This window comes from Bos indicus x Bos taurus, chromosome 21 (genome assembly GCF_003369695.1).
Source record: "Bos indicus x Bos taurus breed Angus x Brahman F1 hybrid chromosome 21, Bos_hybrid_MaternalHap_v2.0, whole genome shotgun sequence".
NCBI lineage: Eukaryota > Metazoa > Chordata > Mammalia > Artiodactyla > Bovidae > Bos > Bos indicus x Bos taurus.
Window position 1 is genome coordinate 55,368,356 of NC_040096.1, and position 27,666 is coordinate 55,396,021.

The 27,666-nt window shown below is 43.3% G+C and overlaps 4 protein-coding genes across 8 annotated transcripts in view; 2 read left to right on the forward strand and 2 right to left on the reverse strand.

The window, feature by feature from the left end:
* Nucleotides 1-52: 52 nt before the first annotated feature.
* Nucleotides 53-5,300, reverse strand: SERINC4 (serine incorporator 4). Of its 2 annotated transcripts, XM_027521438.1 has the most exons (12): nt 5,199-5,300; nt 4,543-4,719; nt 4,195-4,373; nt 3,714-3,793; nt 3,391-3,484; nt 2,925-3,136; nt 2,502-2,597; nt 2,254-2,380; nt 1,792-1,864; nt 1,325-1,373; nt 1,033-1,186; nt 53-839 (listed from the first exon to the last, which is right to left on the reverse strand). In XM_027521438.1, exons 1-12 carry the CDS (start codon nt 5,298-5,300, stop codon nt 632-634), a joined length of 1,551 nt encoding a protein of 516 aa, XP_027377239.1. In that variant the 3' UTR covers nt 53-631. The 2 variants fall into 2 exon arrangements, with proteins under 2 accessions (XP_027377239.1, XP_027377240.1); XM_027521439.1 differs by lacking the exons at nt 2,925-3,136; nt 4,195-4,373; nt 4,543-4,719; nt 5,199-5,300 and having other exon boundaries at nt 3,391-3,933.
* HYPK (huntingtin interacting protein K) lies at nt 4,064-7,142 on the forward strand. Its single transcript, XM_027521435.1, has 4 exons — nt 4,064-6,073; nt 6,392-6,447; nt 6,800-6,851; nt 6,984-7,142. The coding sequence occupies exons 1-4, from the start codon at nt 5,912-5,914 to the stop codon at nt 7,077-7,079; spliced, it is 366 nt and encodes a 121-aa protein (XP_027377236.1). The 5' UTR covers nt 4,064-5,911; the 3' UTR covers nt 7,080-7,142.
* A 385-nt stretch (nt 7,143-7,527) lies between these two features.
* Nucleotides 7,528-19,820, reverse strand: MFAP1 (microfibril associated protein 1). Its single transcript, XM_027521433.1, has 9 exons — nt 19,577-19,820; nt 15,734-15,953; nt 14,491-14,620; nt 14,034-14,221; nt 13,187-13,295; nt 12,923-13,083; nt 11,852-12,011; nt 9,169-9,258; nt 7,528-9,075 (listed from the first exon to the last, which is right to left on the reverse strand). The coding sequence occupies exons 1-9, from the start codon at nt 19,653-19,655 to the stop codon at nt 8,893-8,895; spliced, it is 1,320 nt and encodes a 439-aa protein (XP_027377234.1). The 5' UTR covers nt 19,656-19,820; the 3' UTR covers nt 7,528-8,892.
* Nucleotides 19,821-19,912: 92 nt separating this feature from the next.
* WDR76 (WD repeat domain 76) overlaps nt 19,913-27,666 on the forward strand; it is a 54,473-nt gene continuing 46,719 nt past the window's right edge. Inside the window, exons 1-4 of one of the 4 annotated variants that reach the window (XM_027521432.1) lie at nt 19,913-20,029; nt 21,727-21,828; nt 21,958-22,137; nt 22,948-23,358. In XM_027521432.1, the coding sequence (XP_027377233.1) occupies nt 22,081-22,137; nt 22,948-23,358 (468 nt within the window). In that variant the 5' untranslated portion in view covers nt 19,913-20,029; nt 21,727-21,828; nt 21,958-22,080. Of the gene's footprint in view, nt 20,030-21,726; nt 21,829-21,957; nt 22,169-22,947; nt 23,359-27,666 lie in introns of those variants that run through there. The other 3 variants (XM_027521429.1, XM_027521431.1, XM_027521430.1) reach the window with 3 other exon arrangements.

Below are 27,666 nucleotides of genomic sequence, written 5' to 3' on the forward strand. Positions count from 1 at the left end.
ATGCTTGAAAGTTGGCCCAGACCCTGCTGTTGCCGGAGTTCCCATGGTTAGCTGCTCTCAAGTGTTCACATTCTCTTCTGTCATTCCTCATGGAATGAGGGTAGATTTTGTCTTCCCATTTCCTTTGCCCTCAACATCAGGAGTAAAACTTAGGGTAGTATCTGTGCGCCTTTCTTCCTATGTCCTGGTTTGTTCTAGGGTTCTGGGCTTCTTACATCCCTGTACCCAGAGGTGGACTCCTGTTTTCCTTTTTATCGCCAAAGGCAGAGCCAAGTAAGTCTTTGGTCCCCTTTGGTCTTTCCCTGCCCACATCTCTACCATAAGAGCCAGGAATGAGCTGGTGCCCACTGTCTGCTGGGTTAGCAGTGATTGCTGAGCTGCTGACTTGGAATCAGGCTCTTGAGCTGGGTTGAAGAAGTGAAGAAGTAACGGTAGCTCCAGTGAGTCAGATACTCTGCCCAGGGTATTAGGGTGTGTGTGGCCACTTTTTTCAAGTCAGACATACTACTGACTTCAACTTAAAGGGAGGTAACTTCCCATTGTGTCTTCGAGGAATCTCTTGGGCTGGACAGCTCCTTTGAGTTAAGACTAGGGGTACACATTCAAGGGAACTCCAGTTTGTTGAAAGTACCTAGATTGGATATTTGTCATTTGGCAATACACGATGACAATGTCGCCTTAAGATAGGATGCTGGGGGTCTGGGGTTGGGGACCAACAGAATGGTGCTAGTAGCAGCCCCAGATAGAGGAGTACACAGGCCCAGCATGAGGCAACCTTGACCCAGAAGGTAGCCCAGCTACCTGTGATGAAGGTCTTTTCCAGCTCTGCTCCCTCATAGCTGTGGAACCAAAGTCTCTGGTTAGAGAGTCGGCAGGTCCGTGACTTTGAGAGCTTAGAGCTATCCTGCTGCCCCACCAAAGAATATGGTAGACTCGTGTGTCTCGGGAGAACTCCGGACTGGCCTTGAAGTGCTCTTTTCCCTAAAACAACTAGGTTTTCAGAAGAGTATCCCAGGCCCCCCTCCATCCTACCTGAACCAGTTGGTGAGGGTAACCATGACATAAAGTGATGCAAGGAAGAAGACGAAGTGGAAGGCAGAATAGCTATAGGAAAGCTGCTGGACTTGCACTGGAGGAGCTGGAGAGGTCTCTTGGTCAGCTGGTCTTGCAGCCACACCTCTTGGTCCTGGAGAGAGAGAAAAGAAGTGCTGGTAGCAGAGCTGCTGAAACACCTCTTCCCTTCCCCAGCCTCTTTCACAAAGGCATTTGCACTCTTTGGCATTCTACAGAAGTCTACACTTACGGATCCTCACTTGACACTCGCCTTCCTCTGGCTCCCCTGTTTCAGGGCAGCAGAAGCAGAGTGAGGGCTTCTGTGAAATGAAAGGCAGCATGTTGGAAAAAGAATGTCTGGGAAATAGTACAGGAAACTCCTCCTCTAAAAAGATGGGTGTGGGGTGACAAGTGGAGGCACACCTGGGTTCAAATTCTAGCTCCAGTATATGACTGGCTATGGGGACTTTGGTAAGATGTTTAACCTTCTGTGCCTCAATTTCTCCATTTGTAAAATGGAGCAAACACCTACCTCACAGGGTTGTTGTGAGGATTAAATTAAATGAGATTGTGTATGTAAAGTATCTAGCACAGTGCCTAGCATATTGTGGGTACTCAATAAAAGGTAACAGCAGCTAGAATCTGAGCATTTTGGGTAGAGGTTGATAGGATGTGTGTGTGTGTTGCTATGTGTGAAGGGGGTTGGGGTACTGGGGATATTGAGCTACCCATCCTCACCTGGAACTCATAGCTGTAAACCTTGACAATCCACAAGGGCCCAAATACCTCAGCCAGGTAAGAAGCCTCGTTGCTGAGAAGAGATGGTTTTCAAGTTGATACAGTCAAATAGCAGGAGGGTTACCTGACAGCATTTACTGCCAGCTGGTCCATATTAGTAACTCAGGAGGGTAGTGATCTCCCAAAGCCCTTTCCCCGCCAAATTTTGAAATTTTTTCATGTGAGGGCCCTGAAATCTTTTGTGCTTTTTTAAAGTTTCTCAAGTCATTTCCCTTGTCCCCTTCCTCAAATACAGGTCATCTGATGGGTGCTATTCTTAGAAACTGTTTTTGTTCGTGGGGAGATTTCCTCTTACCTTCCTTTAAAGTTTAAATAAACCATGGCCCCAGACTATCTCCTAACCATCCCTGTCCTTGTGAGCATCCTTCCTTCTCACACCTTTCCCTTGACACTTTTACGCACCAAGCAAAAAGCACGCAAGCATACATGATGCCAGCACTCATCACTGCCAGAGAAGTATCTGGTGTGTGGGATTCCATTTTACTCAGGCCAGGCAGGCACAGAGTGTGATTCTGTCCTTGAAGGATTACTGAGAAAGGGCAAGGCAACAGAAGAGAAAGATGATGAGAACAAACAGCTAGGTATTTGGCAGGAGCGAAAACGGTTTTAGCATGAGTAAACCTTGTTAAGAATCCAGGTCCTTTCCTTACCCCTCTCTGGAGGACGGCTGGACAGTGCAGAGAATGTCAGGTACATGATATAGCAGCTGATGATAGAGGCTTGTAGAAGGCCAGAGCGAGGTTGCTCTGGGGAGAACGGAAATCATCGCTTTAGCCTACTGGGTTCTAGTTTCCTTCACCCCTACCCTCATCTGTGCTTCTGTCTCCCCACCCTTTGGAGGAAGCAGAGAATGGTTGAGATTAGGGAGGCAAATGAAATTTGCTATCTGGGCTTCCCTGGTGGCTCCATGGTAAGTCTGCCATGCGAAAATCTCATGGACAGAGGAGCCTGGTGGGCTGTGGTCCATAGAGTTGCAAAGGGGTTGTAGAGAGATGACTGAAGTGACTAAGGATGGTGGAATTTGCTATACTAAAGGCCTCCCAAATCTTTAATGCTGTAAGGCATGTACCCACTGAGGCGGATGCAGGGAGCGATGGAGAGGAAGGAGAGGAGGCCACAGAAACAAAGGTGCAGACTGAGCAGCATCTTGTTGAGCAGGCAGCCAGCGGGGTGCGTGTAGTGGTGGAATAGGAGTGCGGCTGCTGCGCCCGCCATGCTGTAGAATCCTAGGGTGGTCAGCAGCACAGCCAGGAACCAGCGGCAGTCTTGGGCTGCACCTGTTTGCCTAAGGGTGGGAGGTGGGCAGTGGCTTGGGGCTCCAGCTCTTGTTTTTACCCATTATCAGCTATTCCCCCTCTCCCAGAAGACTGGTGAGACTTGCCTATCCCATTTGGCCTACAGCCATCATATTCCTGAGTTTTTCCATACTGCTTAATTGGAAGCTTTGGGATCATCAACCTGTCATGTCCTTTGCCCAACCTGACTGGGTCTAGTAATGTCACATTTCCCAGGAAGCTTTCAGGGTTATGTGCTCCTTACCAGTTCTTGTTCCAGGAATGAGCAAAGGCAGTAATAAGCACCAACTGCAGCAGGATGAATGTGAAGCCGCCACATATGCCAATGTAATGCCAGGCTGCAGGTGAGGCACCAGTAGGAAAATGTAACTGATCATATCATTACTCCTGGTCTTCTTCCTACCTTTTTTTTTTTGGCTGTGCCACAAGGCTTGTGGGTTCTTAGTTCCCCAAACAGGGATCAAATGCGCATCCCTTGCATTGGAAGTGTTTGGACTGCCAGGGAAGATTTTTTTCTTAGAAAATCTTTGAGCTTACACCTGTTAATTAGGATGAAATAGAACGTACCTGGAAAGAGATGCTCATCAGGGATGCACAAGGCAACAGCACAGAGACCTAGCAGGAGTAGCAGCTTGAGGAGCCAGAAACTGGTTAAGAGGAAAAGAAAATGTCTCAGAATAGGCAGGACAAAGCAGAACTATAGGAAAGGGGAGAAGAGAGACTAAGTAGAGGAAGGGAGGAACCGACAGGCTGATCACAGCCTATTCCAAATTCTGACCCTGATACCTAAATGACATCTGGACAGTGTTCTAGAGTTGACAGAGGGTTTGCATATAGTAACTCCACTGTTACCTCCATTTCAGAAAACTAGAAGATCAAAGAGGGAAAGTGTGTGGCTTGTGGTTACACAGCAAGTATAGTGGAAGCAGGGACTTAAACCTGTTCTCTGTCTTTTTACAGTGCTATGACTTCATCTGGAAATTTCCTTTACTCAGCTTGTGTCTACTTCCCTCCCTGTCCTCTCCCCACCCAAAGAGTACACACAGACCTATTATGTAGCTGTGCTCTTAGGCTGGTGCGGGAGTGGAGGTCGATCAGCAGCACAGCCTGCAGCAGGTGGAAGGTGGCAGTTCCTGCACATAGGCGGTATACAGCCCCAGAGCCGCGCAGCACTGGGCAGTGAGAGTGGCCAAACAGATGGGCACACAGCCCTGAGGGCATCTGGATCTGAAGGGAAGGCACATGTGAGAAATGGCTGGACAAGTCGTCATGCACAGAGAAGTACCTACTCGTGGGTGCGTCCACTCATCTGTCCCCTACCCTCAGTCCAAATCTCGTTTACCTCAGACTTTTCTCCTGTTATCCTTTCCCGCTGCAGCCCAGCCCTCCCACGTACCCCATGTGCCTTGCCCCAAACTCTCTCCACCACTGTCCTTGACAGCAGGAGGCAGCAGACTGCTGAGGTCCCCACGTGGAGGAGGATGTAGAACAGGCGGCTACAGGGAGGCTCTGTGAGAGGGGGCCGCTTAGAAGGGCAGCAGCAGGTACAGGGAACAGGCCCGCAGCAGGACACCTGAGGGTAGAGCAGATGCAGGGCAGCAAGGTAGAGACTTGCTGAGGATAGGCTTACATCACTACATTTGTGAGGTCAACCCATGAGGCTGAATTCCAAAATTTTCCCCTCCCCTCTCTTTCATTTAGGAATTCTCAGACTGTTGGGTTCCAAGCTATTTAAGATTGCTTTACACTGACGTCAGGTAGAGCTTTCATCGTAAGAGCTTAACATAACTGGCAGAACTTCCTAAGAGCCTGTCACATCTGGCCTCTTAATCTTTCCCAGGACCTAAACATCTGGTACCAGGAACATGGGAGGAGAGGTTTAATGATCAGTAGTCTTAGACCCAAAGCAGCAGAAGGGCCTCAGCAGTAAATGGCAGGTCAGCCATATTTACCAGCTCCCGTGGGTTTTCCTCCACAGCTTCAGCCACCATTCCCTTCCCCTTTTCAGACAGCTCTTGCTCGGGGGAGTTCTCTGCCCACGTACCCTCTCACCTGATAGAAGGGAGGACTCACTATGACACTGTTGACTCCCCTGCGTTGCGGTGCCAGGCGGAGGGAGGTGTTGGGACTTGTGACCGCTTTTTCACCCACCATCCTTATCCCAGGGATTAAGCCCAGGTCCACCAGATGGAAGGCAGATGAGAAAGTAGAATCTTTCTTTCGTCCTCAGCCCTGGACTCCTGCAGTCCCGGGTTGTTTAAGGCAGTTTAAGGCAGAATGGGAAGGGATACCAGGAAAAGAACACCGACCCCCCCGGGTGGTGGAAAATGCAGATATCCCTGTGAAACTACTTTCTTCCCAGGGCCCTTGGGTTTCTCAGGCTGTTCTCCCCAGATTAGGGAGCAGTTTGCCTATCTGGTCTATAGATTAGCATTCTTAATTGGTTTAGGATTAGACGTCATTCATCTTGAACAGAGTTCCTTGCCGTGTGTGGGCTGGTCCTAGTTTAAGAAAGGCTGGGATGGTCTGCAGTGGTGATGGGTTAGGTCTGGGACACGGCCTGGCAGAAAACACTGTACAAACCCGAAAGGAAGTCTGAAAAACGAACTGCTTTGCTTGCTGAAGCTTCTAGAACCAGCGCACTAAAGAAGGTGTGGCCCAGGGCCAGCCCCGCCTCCCCGCCGTCCCCGCGGAAGTTGCGAGGTAGTTGCCGGAAGTCCTTCTAAGGCGGGGTCGGGTCCGTGGGGCTGCGCGTTGGGATCGATATGGCGACGGAGGGGGACGTGGAGCTGGAGTTGGAGACAGAGACGAGCGGTCCGGAGCGGCCTCCGGAGAAGCCACGGAAGCATGATAGTGGTGCGGCGGATCTAGAGCGAGTCACCGACTATGCGGAAGAGAAGGAGATCCAGAGTTCCAATCTGGAGACGGTGAGGTTGGCCGGGCAGCGTGTCTGGGCGGGATGAGAGCAGACGGGGCTCGGAGGCCGACACGGCAAGCCTGGGTCCAGGAGGGGCCCGCATCCCGCTGGTGGGAGGAGGCGAGAGGGAAACTGAACTGTCACTGGGCCCCTCCGCTTGATGGAGATGGGGTTTAAAATGGGTCTCAGGTGCGCAGAATTGAACTAAACGTAGGCCCGAATCCTACGTTTGTGAATTGTGAATCCACACCTCACTCGCTTGTTACTGGTATTAGGTTGTTAGGAATTGTGAGTAGCAGATCAGTAACTTGATCTGTCTTTCCTATAGGCCATGTCCGTGATTGGAGATAGACGGTCCAGGGAGCAGAAAGCCAAACAGGAGCGGTAAGTCTTACCTACCCGCCCCACTCTACCCCAGACAAAAAAGGCATCGTTAGGCTTTTGTACTACGTACTGTTTGTTGTTCTTCAGCTCTATCACCAATTTCTGAAGACCTAAGATTTACAACTTTACTGTTTTGTTGGTGGAAGGAAAGGCCACCTGGCAACACCTGCCTGCTATAAATATTCCAGGGGATGGGGTGGGATGGGATGTTAGGCGAGGGGGAGTCCTTTTGTATTTTCAGTCAACAGTGTTTATCAAGTCATTTATTTGTAAGGCACAACTGGGCATGATCCTTTCTGGGAGTTTATGGTGGAGGTAGAAAATGAGGACTAAAGTACCTGAATATTTTCAGGGAGAAGGAACTGGCAAAAGTCACCATCAAGAAGGAAGATCTGGAGCTGATAGTGAGTAGGAATGCCTAACTACTGTGTGGGTGGGGAGTATGTCTTGTTTCCTGAACAAGTTGAGTCTTCACGTTTTGCTGGCACCTTATTGCCCAGGAGACTTCGGTAAAATCATTGATCCTTTCCCTGCAGATGACAGAGATGGAGATCTCCCGAGCAGCAGCAGAACGGAGCTTGAGGGAACACATGGGCAACGTGGTGGAAGCTCTTATTGCCCTAACCAACTGATGTGGGTTTTCTCAGGCCCACTGCATTAACTTATTTCAATAAAGACGTCTTTTTTAAGTTTCAGTTTTATCATTTTGGACCAAGTATGATGCATATTTTATTTTACTGTGGGAAGTTTACATCTTGGAGTATAACCCTTAATGAACCTATGTTGAGGATCAGTGTAGAAGAGTAACTCATGTTCAGATGTTAGGTAGCAGACCAGGCTCATTCATATGACTAATTCTCAGCAATATTCAAGGTGCACTAATTGGCTCAGTAAAGTTTACCCCATGGCATGTGTCTCTAGGGTAGCTCACCAATAGCTGAAAGGCCAACACCTGTCTAGGAGCCACTGTATACAGATAAAAGTCACCAATCCAGTTCATAAGCCACTGTGAGTTACAGTTTAGGTACTGAGGTGGGAACATGGTAACTTCAATAAATTATCAAAGGTTATGTCTTAGAATTAATTTATGAAAAGATTTTAATTGATTTAATATTTTAATTCTGAACCACAGCACTTACACCTTGAGATTGCATTTTCTAACGTAGAGAGAAAGCAGTTTAAAAGTTGATCAAGTTCGGCCAAGTCACCCTTGCTAAGCTTCTGTTTCCTCAGCTGTAAAATGATACATATCTGATAGATGTGATGAGCAGGCCAGTAGCTCTGACTTTCATTTTGACTCTAGGATAATTCTTAGATTGTATCTCCTGGCACATACAACAGTGACTTACATACATCTTTGTGTTTATTACTTCATAGTAATTATTTGCACTCATTTTTATTCTAGGACATTTAGGGATTTATGGATGATTCTCCTAGTGGGGCATTGAAAGACTGTGAAAAGACCTTGCCCTTCTCATTTTTAAATGCAATATAGATACGTCTTCCCACTGGTTAAATGTCATTCTTTATAACCCCCAGGCCTCCTAATGTTCTGCCGTATGCAGGGTGGTTATGTAGTACATATTAAATGAAAAACGTAACTCTGCCAGTGATGTCACTACATTCCAGCTCAAGAGCACTGTGCCCTCCTTGGTACACGAGCCGGGCAAGCAGGTACTGGTGTGCTGCTTGGATTCTGTGTTTTGTGTGTCCTGTTTTCTATATACAGCTACGATTTAGACAGCAATGACAATCACATATTTGCTCATGGAATAAATCTAGGTGCCACTTACAATATAGCTTATCTTGCATCTGTGCTTATTCCTGAGATGAAAGGGTATGATTAAAATGTGAAACATCCTTTGCCTGACAACTCCCTGCTGTCTTTTGTCTTAGTTAATATATTTGTCAGCTTGCACATTTTATTTCTGATATGCTAAAAAAACCTCTTGGTGTATGATTTTTTTATTTCTTGACACTTGCACATAAATGGATCAAAAAGTATGTTTGCCTAGAAAAATTTACCCAAAAATGCAAAACAGGTTTTCAATGACTTTAGATTTCCTGTAAGGTAGAAATAATACATTGTCCACTTAGATGCCCATCCATGTTTCTAACCCAAGCTCAGAGCTGGTAGAAGAAACTTGGAACAGTCCCAAGTGAATATGGGAAGCCAGAGCAGTAATGACATTCAAGATTTCTCAGAAATAGTCCTAAGTGGGAGCCTATAATCCTACCTGACAGTGCTTTTTTGCAGGCTTCTCGGCATGAGTCCAAACCTCACAAAGCACTTTCAAACACTGGGTTTGCCCAGTGCCACAAGTATGGCAGTAGGTTCAGCAGGCCAGATACAGGGGCCATGTGAACAGTAGTAAAAACAAATCAAGGACCAGATGCTGAGATTTCCCCTTGTGTCCAACAGCTGGAAGAATAAGTAGTTGAACTCTAAGTAGTTTTCCGCTTCTTGGCAGATGGCCGTTCAAATACATCTCGTACCCCGGCTGCCTTTTGTTTAAAGAACTTTGTATTCTGGGCACTCTCTTGGCCCCATGCTGAGTCAAAGGAGGTGGTGTCTTGATCCACGAGGTGGGTGTATTTGGTACGACCAGAGCGTCCAAAGTTCTTGACCTGTATGGACAGATGATGAGTTATACCACCAGATTTATCATGGTCCGGCCTCAATACGTTCCTTTTCTCTCATGTCATTAAGGTTCCCCATACCTGCATGACTTTGGGAAGAATGGTTTTGTTGAAATGATCCTCCAGGGTAGGTGCACTGAAATCTCTCTTGTATACTTCTTCATCCTCATCCTGTAAAAAAGAGTCTTATCAATCTTGTGGTTTTATTTCTCATGTATCTCTCATTTTTTAAACCATTTAAAATTATTTTTATTTATTTATTTATTTGGGCAGCATATGGGAGCTTAGTTCCCTGACCAGGGATCAAACCCACACCCCACCCGGCAGTTTAAGCACAGAGTTGTAACCACTGGACCCATCAGGGAAGTCCCTCAAACTACAAATTCATTAAATTTTACAACAAAGGATAAAAAGAAACCAGAGGGCATTGAACCTACTGGACCAAAAGCTTACATCAAGTTAAGGAGATGATACTCCTTGTTTTCCTTTGTGTTGTCTTTTTCCTTCTTAAATGTAGCTATTTCCTGAAGGTTGGCTATATTCTTTTCACTCAATATGTTCATTCAGTCACATGATTTCAACTTCATACAGGCCTCTCAAATCTCCAATCCTGATTCTTCTACTGCCCAATATATATCTTACGTATTGTTGGGATTTCAAACTCACAACTAAAGTGAAAACTACATCCTTGAAATTTTCCAAATCAGCCTCTCCCTGACTTAATTTCTGTAATAGGACCAACATTCTCTCTAGATTCTCATTACTTTGGTTATTACAGTTTTTCCCTGCAATCAACCTTACACATTTCTTTAGATTAATGTGTTTCCTAAAACACAATCCTCATCATACCTTTGTCCTGCTCAAAACCTTTCAGAGGTTCTCTCTTTTATTAAATAAGCATAATCCCTCTGTGTACTGCTGCTGCTAAGTTGCTTCAGTCGTGTCTGACTCTGTGCGACCCCATGGACCGCAGCCTATCAGGCTCCTCCGTCCACGGGATTTTCCAGGCAAGAGTACTAGAGTGGGTTGCCATTGCCTTCTCCACCTCTGTGTACTAGTCAAGGCCAAATGCTACATAGCCTTAATGTACTCCTTGCCTTGACAGATGATACTTTCTGCCTCCATTTCTTCTGGTTCTTTTACATGGAATATCTTCCTACCACTGAATGTCAGAAAGTTTATACATCTTACATGTCATCTCCTTGATATCCTTTTCAATCCTACCAAATATAACACCTCTCTCTTCAGAAGTCCTTTAGTACGTTCATTCTTCCTTATGTTACAGTACGTATTTGCCTTAGCTCTATTATTAGATTGTAAGCCTTCTCAGGGCAAGGAGCTATGGCTGTGTTAAACAGTACTACCCTTCATACACTAAATGCTCAAAAGGTTTACTTAATGAACTGTATAAAACAACTATAGAGAATAGTTTCAAATCAACATATAAATACAACTATAATGTTATGATACAGACCATAAACATATGTACTGAAAGAACATTAAAACAGTACCATCTTAAGGAAAGTTTCATGGAAGAGCTGAATCCTTTAACTGAACAGTTTTGGGATACTCTCTTCCTATCAGCTCTTGAAAGGCCCAATTTAAAGGTAGGCCTTTCATGAGACCAATTTTTCTCCTTGTTAGAGCCTGAAAGTCCCTTATTTAATCTCAGAAGCTATTTCCACTTCACCCTCCTCGTCCAGATGAGAAGAGTTGATATTTGAGTATGTGCACCAAAAGACTTTTACATGAACCTTTCCTTATGTATCTTAGGAATGCACTGCTTCTCTAAGGAGCTTGATTATTAAAACTGTTGAAATGCTAAAGCAATGATATTTTATGACTTTGAAGCAATCTAAGAAGTAATTAATCTCCACTGACTCCTATCTAGAAAGCTACGTGGGCTGGAAAACTACATAATAAGCAAATATTTCCTGCTGACTAGATAAGACTGATTTTGGTGGGAGAAGAATAAGGAATCCTCCTTATTTTTACAATTTTTTAAAGTTTTACAATTTTACTGGTATCTACAGCAAAAGGCAGGAATTTAGCTGCAGTGGAGATACTAAGGTTTGCTAAACAGCATCTCAAAAAGCTAGATTACTTTTTGATACAAACTTCTTTAATATCAGGAAATAATTTAACAAACCACAGGCCATTGGAGTAATAACTGTCATCAATTCTCCCATTTCCTTTCCTGCTATCTCTCTATTAAGGAATTACCACTAGTGCTAATCCAAATAATTTGGAAGCAGTCCTTTTCATTTTATACAGGGTTAACAGACTGCTGTTTTGACTTACATAAAGAACAGAGATCATGGCATTACAAATAATGGTTAGATAATTAACAACTTTTGGGTCAGATTTAGTCACTTTCTGTCTGCTGAGAAGGAAGTGAATTAAATCACCCAAACATGAGTTAGTGTAAAGCTCTTTGCAGAGCTTGGTTTTCTCATAATCAAAATCTCTCAGCTATGAAAAATGATATCTAAGTGATCTGGGGGACCTAAATCGTCTAGTCTAGTCTAGATCACTCTCTCTTTCACTTCCTCAATTCTGCAGTTACATCATTTCCTCCTGAGAGCTGGGGCCAAAAGGGAACAGTTGCTGCCATTTCTGAAATCCTGCTGCCAATGCTTTCCTCTATTGGGTTTTATATTCTTCACAGGCAAAAAGCAAGTAAGAAAGCTGACCACTGGTAAGTGGAGGTAACATCCCAGGACTAGGAAAATGGGGGTTATTCCAGTCTCTTTTCACTTCTTACCATGAAGAAGGCACCCCGGTGATAATACTTCTGTAGGAACTTATATTTGCCCTTAACAGCTTTGTTGGTAATGACTTTGCCATTTGCCCGAAGCTCAGCTCGCCTCTCTTCCTCAGTTAGGTTTCTCATTCGTTCAATTTCTGCTTTCTCCTTCTCAAGTCTGTTCAGAGAATGAAAACTATTTATTAGTTTCCTTTTAGTTTCATAAAGACCCAGTTATCTGAATATGACACAGTCCCACCTCCTTTCAAGCATTACTTATCTTCATTGATTCTAGTTAAGATCTGTTAGGAATTAAGATTTGAAGTTTAATAAATAAAAAGGTCAGGGAGTCTTCATTACGCTCGCAAGACCTGGTACTGCAAACTTCTGAAAGTTTATTCTAGTCTTTTTGAGGTTCAGACATACTACTACTGCTTGATTTTATAACATTACGAATTTCCCTTCCCTGAAGAGCCTTCTTTGTTTAAAAAAAAAAAAAAAATCAGAATTAAATTCTGTATAAGACTTGACTGGTATTTTTTAAATAATGTGCTTACATATCACAAACCAAAGGTCACCATCATTAACTAGATTGCAGCAGTTTTAACCTTTTTTAGGGGGTGGAGAGTCATAGGTCCCTTTTCTTCAAAAAAAAAAGCATTCCTAGTAGTTTTTAGGAATTGGGTGGTGCAGCTCCAAGATGATTTTGGTCTAACTGAGTGTGGTAGAGGAACTGCATAGCAACCTCCAAAATTGTGAGAAATAATTGTTTTAAGTCACTTACTTTTGGGTTGGGTTGTTATGCAACAGAGAACTGATTACAGCTAGTTAAGTAGTTTGTGTCTACTAGGAAACTACTAAAGGGAGTATCAGCTGCACTCTTACCATGGAGAAACACTGACAAAATGTGTTTCTCTTGCCTGATTTTATTATAATAAGCCACATTCCAGTTATGGGGAATACACCTAGCTGTAGGAACCCTAAAGAAAGCTAGAATGGAACTCACAGTAGGTGTGGAGCCTAAGAGCTACCCTACTAGGAATATGACCACCCAGTGGTATTAAGCTCTAAGCTCATCCTGTTACTCACGCTTCTCTGTCTTCTCTGTCCCTCTTGATTCTCTTTAACTCCCGAACTTTCCAGGCCTCATATTCCTCCTCATCATTTTCATCATCAGTATTGAGTGCATCCAGGGCAGCCAGAGACCGCTTGTTCTCCTCCAGCTCTTTCTTGGTTTCCTCCTCTACAATCTGGATAGGGAGAACAATTCAACTGTTGGACTTCCTTATTCTCCCTCAGACAGACCGAAACACACAACTCCTCACACTCAATCCTCACAGCCACGCCCAGCACCTTGAGTGTGTACTTGCGCCTCTCCTCAGCCATGTGTTTGGCCTCCTGCTCCAGCTCCTTCTGTTTCAATGCTTCAGCCTCACGTTCTTGAACCGTCACCCGGTCCTTCCTGCAGCACAGAGGTCCTGTTAATTGCCCAAAGTCCTTTGAGTAGTGCTGTTTGTTCCCTAAATCAAGTCTCATTCAAACCAGACAAAGCCAAATGGTCTCTGGCTCTATTATTTGCAAAGAGCTAAAAGTGGGAATCATTTCTGGCCTTTAGAACATCAAAATTCCATTATCTTTGAACTGCCTGAATATCAAGAAACCTGCTGGACTGTAGGATTTCTAGCCATTAGGAAAGGAACAGGAATTTGCTCTTAAGCTTGATTTTGTATTTAAAATAATATAAGACCTTGGCAAGTGTGTTTTAAGTGGAAAAGGAGACGTGAAAACTAACTCAGACTGCCACCAAGATGCGTGTGTGCGTGCTCAGTCGCTTCACTTGTGTCTGACTCCTTGCGACCCCATGGACTGTAACTTGCCAGGCGCCTCTGTCCATGGGATTCTTCAGCAAGAATACTGGAGTGGGTTGCCATGCCTCTTCCCCCTGCAAGAGGATCTTCCCAACCCAGGGATCGAACCCATGGCTCCTGCAATGGCAGGTGGGTTCTTCACCCACTGAGCCACTTGGGAAGCCCAACACCAAGATACTCCTCAGCAAATGCTCTGCTGAGCTGGGGCACTGGGCAGAAGATTTTTACTTAGTGCCTACATTTCAGAAGAGCATGAGCGAGAAAAGAGGCTTCCGTCTTCAGACCCAGAAAGCAGTAATTATGTGGATTCAGGCCTGTTGTGAAATACTTACTTCCGAATGAAGACTGGCTTAAGGCGAGGCTCCATCTCATCCTCACTGTCTGTGTACTCCTCATACTCAGACTCTGATTCGGACTCCTCCCCAGAACGTCCCTCGTCTTCCACCTCCATGACTTCCAGCTCTTCATTTTTTCTCTCCTGTGCTCTTTGGCGCATCATGCCACGGCGCCGCTCTATTTCCTATCAAGTTACATGTCCAAACCAGTCAGCCAAACGGCCTGTGCTCTGCGGTGGCTTTTTATTCTTACCTCATCAAGCTCAACAAATTCTGGTTGAGTAAATGCAACTTAGTACCACTCTATTTCAATCCTATCCAAAACAAGTAGGGAACACTGGATCAGACTTCTGCCAAAAGCAGATATCTTGTGCTTCTAAGGCCTTAACAAAGGAGCACTGGCCCTAATTTCTTCTTCCACCCAGAAAGAACTTCCCACTTTCCTTAATCATACCTCTTCATCAATCTCTTCTTCCTCTTCTTCACTGCTATCTTCTCGTTCCATGCGCCAAGGATCTCCTTCTACTTCGGAGTCACTTTCTCCAACCACTTCAGGCTCCACTATTTTCCGATGTCGAGCCAATCTGAAAGACAGTGTCCGACTGTAATACCAACCTCACAAAAAGGACATTTCCTTAGTCACAGAGCACCAGGACATTATGTTTCCTTTTATTAGTACTGAAGCCTTGAGATGAGGAAACTGAGGTGCAGATTAAAGAAACTAACTCAAAGTGTCAGAAGAAATAGTCAAGTTGGATCTAAAACATTACATGTATGCTGAGGCACCCTGGGGCACTGTACCAAGCTTAGATGGGTGCACTGGGATATACTATAAAGCTCAAAGTAGTTGAGTTTCAACGGCAGATCACATTATGTTTCCTTTCAATGGTATCGTGTCTTTATAAAACTGTTTTTTTGGGCTGCTATGATAAAAAGCAAGTTCTGCATGAAAGTCAATATAGAACAGGAAATGAGTGACTGTGCCAATGTGACTCTAAGGTTTGAGAAGTTGTTAGTGCCCAAGAGGCACATAAACCCCAAAAGTAATTGTGGTTATGTAAAAATGAAATAAAAATGTTTTTTCTTTTATAGGTATTAAAGTTTATAAGTATCTAAGTTGCTAGGACATAAATATTTATTAAATCACTTAGCTCTAACTACTTAATAAAATAAAGAGAATTGTTTGGGCCCAGAGGCTCTGTGAAAAAACTCCTGAGACTATGTGAACTGTGAAAGTTGGGAACCTCTGGCTACTCTGTAAGGTAATGTCTCAGTCAATACAAAATAAAAATCCCTCGTCGGAAGGGGTCCCTTTCTGACATGAGACCACTCATCAGTCCTTTTCTCCTACTTTATCAGTATCATTTCTCCTCCTTAGCTTTTAGAATAACTACCTGGAAAAGATCAATTTCTCAAATTTTAGAAAACATCTCTGTGCGAAAAAGACCCCTCAACAAACCAACCAGCGATCTGTGCTTTCAATCCCCTTAATGAGTCATTTTCCAAACCCCACTCTGCTTTAGTTTCCTGGCTTGTAAAAATGGGGATAATCATACCCTCATAAAGTCATTATGTGGATTACAACAATTAGTTAAAGTAATATACCAGGAACAGTGCCTGGTGCACAGCAAGTGCAACTCAAGTATTAGCAGTTATTGCTGGGTTCACGCCCAGGATAACAGAACCCTCGTCATTACCTCTCCTCCACATCTTCACTAATACGGTTCTGCAGACGCCGCAGCCGAGGGTCACTAGATGAATCCTCCTCCTGTTCCTCGGGCTCTGCTTCTTGTTCTTTGGCTTTCTTAATGAACTGAAACTCTTCATCCTCCTCATCTGAGGACTCCATAGGGGCATAGTCTGGCCTCTTTCCCGACACATAACGTTTTACCTTCACTTTTTCCATCGAAATCTCACCTGGGTAAGAAACAGAACTTACGTTTCAGTAACCTCTTTCCCAGTGTCCCTCAACCCTTGGCCTTTCCAGGTAAAAAAGCCCTGTATTCCTGGCAAACCAAGTCCAAGGAGGAGAAGGAGCCCTGACCCAACCATCTATTCAACTACATCTTTTTCCTACAAAGGCCAAGGCATGAGAAGGCGTTCCTGTGAACACCAAAACTAATGATAATGAGGTTTAGCTTGGGTACAATGAGTGGAGGAAGGGTGGGCAGTGAAACAATACAAAGTCCCTCCTAATAGGGAGACTACATCCACCTTAACTATATGCTTAAGTGAATTATTTGTTTAACAGTGCCCAGCACACAGGGTGACTTCAGTCGGAATATAAAATTAAAATAGTGTTCAGTCATTCTTTTAGTTCCTCAAGATATTTCTCTGGCAGTCTTTATATAATCTATTACCACATAACTCCATCTTCTAATCTTTATTTCTACCTTTTCTTTTAGCTATGTGCTACCAAACCTGCAAGAGTAGATTATATTTCTTTTACAAATACCAACAATTCCAATGAACAGAAAATCAGTGAAAACTAAGCAACACATTTTCTAAGAGGAATATCACCTGGATAACCAAGCTGGACAGTTCAAGGGAAAACTTTAGGTGGACTTCACTTACAAACATAGATACAGGCAACATAAAAACTAACCAAGAAGCCCCTCTAAGCTATAGGGACATAATTAAAATTTAGCCCAGGACTACAAGGATGGCTTAACCTTAGAAAATTAACAGGGAAAAAGTAATATACTTTTTAAAGTTTATATACTTACAGTCACACAATCTTAACAATAGATACAGCAAACATTATATTTAATGATAAAATATTAGAAGCACTCCTTTAAAAAACAGTAGGCATCGTTACGTTGTCCCTATCATACCTTCTAATCAACATTGTATTATGGTTTCAGGGCAATAAGAAAAGAAAGAGATAAAAGGTAAGAATTAAAAAGGAAGAAACTGCCACAATTTGCAGCCAATATGATTACTTACGTAGAAAATACAAGATAACCAGAGAAGCTTAAAAAATTCAAGTGGAAAGGTGTATAAATGCTAGATAAAAATAAATGTACCTGTACATTGGCTACGTATAATTAGAAAATACAGTTTAAAAATTCTATTTACAATAGCAACTAATCTATAAGATACTAAGAAGTAAATATGTCTTCATGCATGCTCTGTGGCTTAGTTGTGTCCGACTCTTTGTGACCGCACGGACTGTAGCCCACCAGGCTCCTCTGTCCATGGGGATTCCCCAGGCAAGAATACTGGAGTGAGTTGCCATTTCCTCCTCCAGAGCATCTTCCTCACCCAGGGATCAAACCTTTGTCTTCTTCATTGGCAGTATTTTTTTAAACCACCTGGGAGGCCCTTATATGTCTTCAAGGAATGCAAATTTAAAAAAAAAATACAATGAGATGTTGCTACACACAGAATGGCCAAAATCTAGAGCTCTGACAATACCAAATGCTGGTAACAATGTGGAGCAACAGGATCTCTGATTTATTGTTGGTGGGAGTGCAAAATGGCACAACCACTTTGGAAGATAGTTTGGTGGTTTCATACAAAACTAAGCATCAGATCAGATCAGATCAGATCAGACGCTCAGTCGTGTCCGACTCTTTGCGACCCCATGAATCGCAGCACGCCAGGCCTCCCTGTCCTCCAACTCCCAGAGTTCACTGAGACTCATGTCCATCGAGTCAGTGATGCCATCCAGCCATCTCATTCTCTGTCGTCCCCTTCTCCTCTTGCCCCCAATCCGTCCCAGCATCAGAGTCTTTTCCAAAGAGTCAACTCTTCACATGAGGTGGCCAAAGTACTGCAGTTTCAGCTTTAGCATCATTCCTTCCAAAGAAATCCCAGGGCTGATCTCCTTCAGTATGGACTGGTTGGATCTCCCTGCAGTCCAAGGGACTCTCACGAGTCTTCTCCAACACCACAGTTCAAAAGCATCAAACTAAGCATACTCTTACCATATGATCTAATTTCTGCTCTTTGGTATTTATACAAAGGAGCAAAACACAAAAACCTGCACATGGATATTTATTGTAGCTCTGTTCATAACTGCCAAAACTTGTAAGCAATCAAAGTGTCCTTCATGAGGTGAATGGATAAGTAAACTATGGTACATCCAGATGATGGAATATTACTCAGCAACAACAAAACAAAAAGAGCTATCAAGCCATGAAAATACATGCAGGAACCTTAAATGCATATTACTAAGTGAAAATACTGTGTGATACCATAATGATGGATATATATCCCTATACACTTGTCCAAATCCATAGAATGTACATCAGAGTGAATCTTAATGTAAACTACCGACTGAATGATAAATGATGTGTCAGTGTAGATTCACACTACCCTAGTAGAAATTTTTACGCAAGTGCACTAAAGAGACATGTTTAAGCACTATTTGTAAAAGGAACAAAATGACAACTAAATGTCCCTCAACAGGGATCAAACTGTGGTTTAATTATACAATGGAACTTATAAGCAGTTAAAGGGGCTTCCCTGGTGGCTCAGAGGTTAAGAATCCACCTGCCAATGAAGGAGACACCGGTTCTATCCCTGGGTAGGGAAGATCCCCTGGAGAAGGAAATGGAAACCCACTCCAGTAATCTTGCCTGGGAAATCCCAAGGATAGAGGAACTTGGTGAGTTACAGTCCCATGGAGTCCCAGAGTCAGACAGGACTTAGCAACTAAACAACAAGCAGTTAAAATGAATGAATAAGACCTTCATGTATCCAAAGGACACTTCTCCAAAGTCATGTTGACTAAAGAAAAAAAACAACAAAAGGCAGAATGCACAAAGATAGATACTGTATATTTAAAAGATAAAAAGAACTGACATTATTTTCCAAATACTTTACTGAAAAAACTTGGACTTTCAGTCTGACTCCCCAAACAAGTACAGTTTTCCTTCATCCACCTGCACTCATTAGAATCCTACCCATCCTTTAAAGATCAAGTTAAATATTCCAATCTGAAGAGATTATTTCTTCTCTGTCCTCCCAAAGCATTTCGTTTATATCACCTATGTGACAGGTTTTATAGGTGGGAAAGACCATAAACTTGTTCAGAATGTGCGTCTTTTTACATGTCTCACAGACTATGAGTTCCTTACACCACTGTTTTACACCATTCTGTATTCAATTTAACAAATACAGTCACTGCGATGGCTGAAAGGGATAAAAAGTTTTAAGATAAGAGTTCCTGCCTTAAGTAGGTTCTTAACTTACGATATAGCAGACGGAGGTGGACACGTAATTACAATGATACGAGTTATAAAAGCACCATAAACAGACAATGGACAACAAAACGTATGCCACACAACGCCACGCAAATAGCAGGCATTCACTATATTAGCTTAACTTATTGGTGGAGGAGAGAGCACACGGGTTCTACTAACGAGATGAGTTCTAAGTAGCAACGCGATCGGATCCGATTTTGACAGGGAAAGTAGAAGAAATAGGGGCAGGGTCTTAAGGATCGCTGGAGATAAGGTGGTGGGCCCGGGGTAAGTTTGGAATATACTGGCGAAAGAGATAAGATCCGACTGGAAAACCGCTCAACACAGTACCTTTCTCATTGCGAACCGGGACGGCCCCAGCCGTTGACTGAATGGGCGGTTGTTTCATGAGTGAGCTTGGGACAGACATGTTGACGACAGCGTCGGTGACTCCCGAAAGTCGACTGATTTCAAAGTGAACAGCTACAATGTCAACGAACAGATAAAACCCTCTGCTCCTAGGACCACTGGAAACTGCTGCGCGACTGATAGAAAGAAACACCACCTACGGCTGAGCTAGAATAACCGGAAGTATACGACCAGAGGATTGTGGGATTGTGGAGGACTTCTAGACGCCTACGACTAGAAGGTGGAGTCTGTTACTGCGCATGTCCGTAGGCTGCCCCGGCGTTCTCAGTCTTGCGGTGTTTGTACGCGTCATCCCGGCGGGAAGTTGGTTCCACTGGGATTTGCTGTTAAGACCCTGCGACGAGGGAAGTCTCAAGTAAAGGTTTTGTTCGTTAGGTTGGTCTAAACCCGAGTATTACAGGGTAGTGATGAATAATGAAACTCAGGAGATAATGAACTGCAGTTTGTAAAGACTGTCAAATTTGAAAGCTCAGAGTTTAATCGGATTAGAAATCCCGTTAACAGCACTTGATTAGCTCAGTTGATGAGGCTGAGCGGATTGTGGTGAGGTATTTTTTGGTCACTTGAGGGCAAGTGGGTGGTAATTTAGGCCAGTGGCAAGAAAAAAAAAAAAAAATCCCCCAAGGGGCTTAGAATAATGTCTGAAATCCGAACACTATTAAGCGTTCCAGTTGTGTCCATTTCTGGAGACTGCCTATTATAACATATTCCTGGCTGGAATGTTTGTATGTGAGTCCGTAAGTAATTATTAAGCACTTGTGTTTACATCACTTAGATCTCTCTAAGGAGTATGGAATAGTGTTAAAAGGCTCGTGTCCTCCAGGAACTTGAATTTTATTTAGTAAGCCTTAATGGGAGGCCTGCTAAGTCGCTTCAGTCGTGTCCGACTCTGTGCGACCCCATGGACGGCAGCCCACCAGGCTCCCCTGTCCCTGGGATTCTCCAGGCAAGAACACTGGAGTGGGTTGCCATTTCCTTCTCCAAAGCGTGAAAGTGAAAAGTGAAAGTGAAGTCGCTCGGTCGTGTCTGACTCTTAGCGACTCCATGGATTGCAGCCCACCAGGCTTCTCCATCCATGGGATTTTCCAGGCAAGAGTACTGGAGTGGGGTGCCATTGCCTTCTCCAATGGGAGGCCTGGCATGCTGCTGTTCATGTGGTCGCAAAGAGTCGGACACGACTGAGCGACTGAACTGAACTGAAAGGGTTTATAGAATAGGAACAAATAGACCCAATTTTCTAGGTGGATCGTGTTAAAAAAAAAAAAAACAGGCTAGTTGGTAGAACACATGCACTGTAGAAAAGATATTATAATTGCTGTGTAGGGAGAGAAGGGACAGTGTGAGCAAAGTCTTGAAGTCCAGAGATACGGCATTGTATCAGGCGCTGTGAAAAGTTTGATTTTATCAGTAATTTTTGAGTCTAGGAGTGAAAATCGCTGAAGCGAACTTTCCTGAAGGTACTGTTAGTAGCATTACTTCTCAAGTGGTTTCACGTGTGCTACAGTTGGGCCTCAGCTGGGAGAAGAAATAAAACTGGGCAAGTCTCAATCAAAGAACAGTGCACGACAAAGTTTTGAGCTATAAAGGACTGTAAAAGTAGAGTTGATAGAAATTTGTATTGTAAATTTATCAGCTCCAAAACTATGCTATCCCGAGTGAGTAAATCTGACGGGAAGGCAATTCTGCTCTTGGCAACCCAGAAAATAGAAAAGAACAACAACAAAACAACTTTTAATATGGCAACGACTAAAATACAGTGTCCTAAAATCTTATTTATGATGCTTTGTGATACAAAAGTTATTGAAGACTTTCCCCCTGTCCTTGGGCTTTGTAAGGTCATCACTAGAATCTTAGTTAACTGGTGGGTGAAGTTTAAATCACCTTATTAGCTCTTGGGGGGAAAAAAATCAAAATACTTCCCTTCCTAGGAAGAAGAGAATACGGTAGCCATAGGGCATACTTTTCTGGTGGGGGGATCACAAGGAATCATCGGGTCGAGGTAAAGCCTGCAGGTTGATTTCATTTCTTCTCTAGTTCATCTGGCCAACTAAATGCCCCTGAATCTTTTCCAGGCTCACATTGCTAGGCGAGGTGGTTTTTCTTTAGGAGAAGCGCAAGTGTTTTTCAAAGTAAGATACAGGCATCAGCAGCGTCAAAAACCACCGGGATCTAAGGTAAAAATGGCGATTCGGTCCCTTCGCTTCCCTAAAGAATTTGAGTTTGGAGTGAGGCTGGCAAGCTTGCGTACCTAGGCGAAAATGTAACGCCCCGTGCCCCTTCCCCCTCCCGTCGGCTGGGATCAGCGCCCGCCTTCGCCGCCCGAGCCTCGCGGGCGCCGGGCTCCTCCTCGCCCCTCCCATCTCCACTCCTCCCCGCCTCTCGCCGCAGTCTTGGCGGGAAGACGCCAGCGGCTACGCTGCGGAAAGATGTCTGGGTCCCGCGCGGAGGCTGAGCAGAAGGGGGGCTCCAGACAGCGACTTCAGGTGAATGTTAGAAACGGCTTGTCCTTTTCGGGTGTGTTGCTGCCTCATTGTTCGTGAGGGATATGCGTGGCGTAGACAGGGGAGGACTTGCCAAACGGCACCTCCTCGCTGCAAAACTATTTCCTGCTCCTTGGGGCATCTCTCAGTGTAACGGGTTTTGGGTTTTTCCGGGTGTTGCTTCAAAAGATAAGCGGGGATGCCTGTCCTGGTTTTCCTCTGTGGAAACTGGGCCCTTAGCCCCAAGGAAGATGCCTGTCAGTAACCCCAGAAATAGTGTCAGGCTGGGATCAGAAAGTCTGCGTTTGTTATTGCAGTCGTTTTGGTCAGTTTCCCACTCTTGGAACAATTCCAGTTACTCAGTTTCCTCAATAACAAATTGTAGTCATTTTTATTATTGGTCTGGCGGACTCATGGGTCAGTGCCCAGTATAATAATTCTATTTAGGTTAATGAATTAGGTATCTAGATTTTGGAGGGGAAAAAAGTTTCCTTACAGGCTGTCAGCTGGGATTTATGTTGTTATTTTGAAATAGGAATTAGATTTATTTACACAGATCTCTGGGACTTGCCAGGTGGTGCTAGTGCTAAAGAACCTGCCTGAGAATGCGGGAGACCGGAAGAGACGTGGGTTCAATCCCTGGGTTGGGAAGATAACCCTGGAGGAGGGCATGGCAACCCACTCCAGTGGTCTTGCCTGGAGAAACCCATGGATTGAGGAGCCTGGTGGACTGTAGTCTATGGGGTTGTGAAGAGTAAGAAAAGGCTAAGGACCTGGAATTTTAATACTGTTTTCCTTTATTGACCTGAATAGGTGAATGAATATAAGGAAAACCAAAACATCGCTGATACATCTCTGAGACCGGTACAGACTACAGTTTTAGGAGTAACAGCTAAGGTGTGTCTTGTCCCCTTTTCACTCAGTAACTACAATACAGGCCAACTTAAGCGCCCCAAATCTCTATTAGAGAAGAATTCTAACAGTGAAGTGACATGTAAGAAATCTAAGAAAGCTGAAATAAAGAAAAGTTGCAGAAGGCTTTTAACTCCAAAGATGGAAGCCACATCTTCCAAGGAAGAATCCACTCTGCAAAAATCATCCTTGGATGTTCATGCTGAAAGCAACAAGTGGCAGTACAAGAGCCCTTCAGATACGGTGGTTCTCAGTCCTGATACAGAAAGCAGCCAGGAAGGAGACAGTGATGAAGACACCACACCAGGCCTGGTAAGGATCTAATTACTAGCTTATTCAAATTTTCATGTGTAAAAATTTAGAGCTTTGTTAAGCTATGGTTGAAGGGCCTCTTTAGCTTAAACAGATTATTTTATCATCTAATTTATATTTAAGTGAAATTTTATTTTTTAAATGTACAACAGATAATTTCCTTGGTTTTATTTGGCTCTTGTTTTCTTTTTTGTGGGGGGCTCTTGGTTTTGATTTGTGAAGGAGAGGATTGTCTTTGCTTCTCATTCTTTCTCAGTTTGCTGCACTTATTTTTGAGCTTACTCCTACTTAATGGTGTCTTGCTCGCCTTTACATGTTTATGCATGGTATACCAGAAGAAGTTGACTTGTAAAGGACATATAGAACTTGAGTAACTCTTGATGTTAAGGTGGGAAAATCATCATTAATTGACTGCATTGATGTGCTGAATAATTCCCTTAATTACTTAAAGGAGACAAACGATGGAATAGAGAAGATACATGAAAAACACTAATTCTGTTTGAAATGATAGTTCGAATCAGTTTAAGGAATTAAGCATCTAATTCTTTTGGCTCTTATTGCCTACCAGGAATGTTGTACCTCATTTAAAGTGACAAATTTTATGACCCTGTCACATGGTAAGAAGTAGATGGAACTGGAACAGAAAATGATGGTAGGGAAAGGGAGATAGGATAATTGAGGCGGTGTTGTAATGAACTAGGACCCGTGGTGGGACAGTGTGGGCTAAGTCAGAAATGCATTGGACTGGGGGTTGGACGCCTAGGTTTTAGGCATGGCCACTTCTAAGAAACCTTGTACCTTTAAGCAAGTCACTTCTGTGGTGAGAGAATTAGATAAGATTGGTAGTTCTCAAACTTTAGTCTGTATTAGAATTACCTGGGGGGCTTGTTAAAACCCTATTGCAGGGCTTCACCACCTGTTTCTGATTCAGACGTTTTGAGTGAGTGTTGAATTTGAATGTCTAAAATAGCTTCCTAGAGACTGGTCCAGGACTGCACTTTGAGAGCCAGTGGACTGGATTGTCTCTTTTTGCCTCTTAGACTCTAAAATTCTGAGTGTTTGAGGCTTAATATAAAGCAGATTTTGTTTTGATGTAAAATAAATAGGGCTTCTCCCTATGGCTCAGCGGTAGAGAATCTGCCTGCCAATGCAGGACACTCGGGTTCAATACCTGGGTTGGGAAGATCCCCTGGAGACGGAAATGGCAATCCACTTCAGTATTCTTGCCTGGAAAATCCCTTGGACAGACAAGCCTGGCGGGCTACGGTACATGGGGTCTCGAAAGAGTCAGACACGGTTCAGCAACAAGTAGGGTCAGAAATTAGAACATGAGATAGTGAATACTGGAGATAGTCAAACAGGGCATAGATGCTCAGCATACATTTTCTTACAACAAGCTGAAAGATCTCACATCTTTTTTAGAACATTTCATTTTTTTTTTCTCTTCCCTTTCATTAATTATCGTTTGGGGGTAAAAATTTATGGTACCATGGTTTAGGATCAGTATTTAGTTTATAAGCTTATTTCTTTCTAAATGAAGGATGGCTTTTGTCACATCAAAGACATATAATGACGTATAATGTCCCTCAGTTTGTGTTGTTAAGTCAGTAGGTTGTGTCTGACCCTTGGTGACCCCATGGACTGCAGCCTGTCAGCCTCTTCTGTCCATGGGATTTCCCAGGCAAGAATTACTGGGGTGGGTTGCCATTTCCTTTTCCAGGGGATCTTCCTGACCCAGGGATTGAACCCAAGTCTTCTGCTTTGGCAGTGGATTCTTTACCACTTAGCCACCTGGGAAGCCCTCAGTTTGGGTTCATCTGCTATTTTCTCATGATCAGATTAAGATTTTGCATTTTGGGGAAGGATACCACAGAAGTGAAGGTGCCCTCCTCAGTGTATCATATCAGAGTGTACATGATGTTGTTGATACTTTACTGGTGATGTTGACCTTCATCACTGCTACAGTGGTGTCTGCCAGGATTTCCCAGTGTAAGCTTAGTATTTTTCCCTTGGTAATTACTGAATGCTTTGAGGAAGGTACTTTGAGACTATGTGAATATCCGGTTTCTGTCATCAAGCATATATTTATTTCTTTATTAAGACAGAATTCACATAACATATACTAAAGTGTATAATTCAGTGTTTTTTGTATATATACATGAAGCATATATTTATTTTTTTATTAAGACAGAATTCACATAACATATACTAAAGTGTATAATTCAGTGTTTTTTGTATATATACATTAAGCTGTATAGCCATCATCACTATCCAATTTCATAAATTTTTATCACTCCAAAAAGAAACTGCATACCTGTCAGTAGTGATTATAAACCCTTCCCCTCCCTCTCTCAGCCTTGGAAAATCGCTTATCTACTTTCTGTCTCTATATATTTGCCTATTCTGGACATTTCATAGAAATGGAATTATACAATATATGGCTTTTTTGGTCTGGCTTCTTACATTTAGCATGTTTTCAGGATTCATTCATGTAGCATGTATTGGTACTTCATTTCCTTTCATGGCTAAATACTATTCCATTGTATGGATATACCACATTTTGTTTATGCATTCATCAGTTGATGGACATTTGAGTTTTCACTTTTTTTTTTTTTTGCTGTTAAGAATAATGCTGCCATGAGCATTTACTTGTGAGATTTTATGTGATGTTTTCCATTCTGTTGGGTGCGCACACACACCTTGGAGCAAAATAGGGTAACTGTGTTTAGCTTTTTGAGGCATTGTCAAATTGTTTTCCAAAGTGACTGCCCCATTTTTACATAACCAATAGCAATGTATATATAAAAAAAATCCAATCTCTGTATACCCTCAGCAATACTTATGTCTTTTGTAACATTTAAAATTTTTAATTGAAGTAAAATGCTCAATGTAAAATTTACCTCTTTGCCATTTTTAAGTGTACAGTTCAGTAGTGTTATGTAAATGTATATAGTTGTAAAACCAGAACTCTTCATCTTGCAGAACTGAAACTATACCCATAAGGGTTTCCCAGGTGCCACTAGTGGCAAAGAACCTGCCTGCCAATGCAGGAGACGTAAGAAACGCAGGTTTGATCCCTGGGTTGGGAAGATCCCCTGGAGAAGAGCATGGCAACCCATTCCAGTATTCTTGCCTGGGGAATCCCCAGGGACAAGAGGAGCCTGGTGGGCTACAGTCCATAATGTCGCAAAGAGTCGGACACGACTGAAGTGACTTAGCACACATGCCCATACCCATTAAAAAACTCCTCATTCTCCAGCTCTTCAGCCCCTAACCAGTCTACTTTCTGTCTCTATGGATTTGACTACTGTAGGTACCATGTATAAGTGGAAGCATACAATGTTTGTCTTTTTGTGACCGTTATTTCACTTAACGTAAAGTCCTTAACTATTTTGGTTATAGCCTTACTAGTGGATATGAAGTGGTATCTCGTGGTTTTGATTTGCATTTTTCTAATGACTAATGATGTTGAACATCTTTACATGTGCATACTTGCAATTTGTACTTTGGAGAAATGTCTATTTAAGTCATTTGCCTATTTAACAAATTAGGTCGTGCACATTTGAGTCAGGTCTAAAGAGGTGGATGAACCTAGAACCTATTATACAGAGTGAAGTAAGTCAGAAAGAGAAATACAAAAAAAAAAAAAAGAGAGAGAAATACAAATATTGTATACTGATGCCTCGGAGAAGGCAATGGCACCCCACTCCAGTACTCTTGCCTAGAAAATCCCATGGACAGAGGAGCCTGGTGGGCTGCAGTCCATGTGGTCGCTAAGAGTTGGACACGACTGAGCAACTTCACTTTCACTTTTCACTTTCCTGCATTGGAGAAGGAAATGGCAACCCACTCCAGTGTTCTTGTCTGGAGAATCCCAGGGATGGGGGAGCCTGGTGGGCTGCCGTCTATGGGGTCACACAGAGTAGAACATGACTGAAGCGACTTAGCATAGCATAGCATAGCATACTGATGCCTATATATGGAATCTAGCAAGATGGCACTGATGAATTTATTTTCAGGCAGCAATGGAGGAACAGAGAAAACAGACCTATGGACGTTGAGGGAGGGGAGGAGGGAGAAGGTGAGATGTATGGAAAGAGCAACATGGAAATTTACAATACCATAAGTAAAAAAGATAGCCAATGGGAATTTGCTGTGTGACTCAGGGAAGGCAAACGGACTCTGTGACAGGCTGAAGGGTGGGATGGGAGGGAGGTTCAAGAGGGAGGGGACGTGGATGTACCTATGGCTGATTATTGTTGATATATGGCAGGAAACCACAAAATTCTGTAAAGCAATTATCCTTCA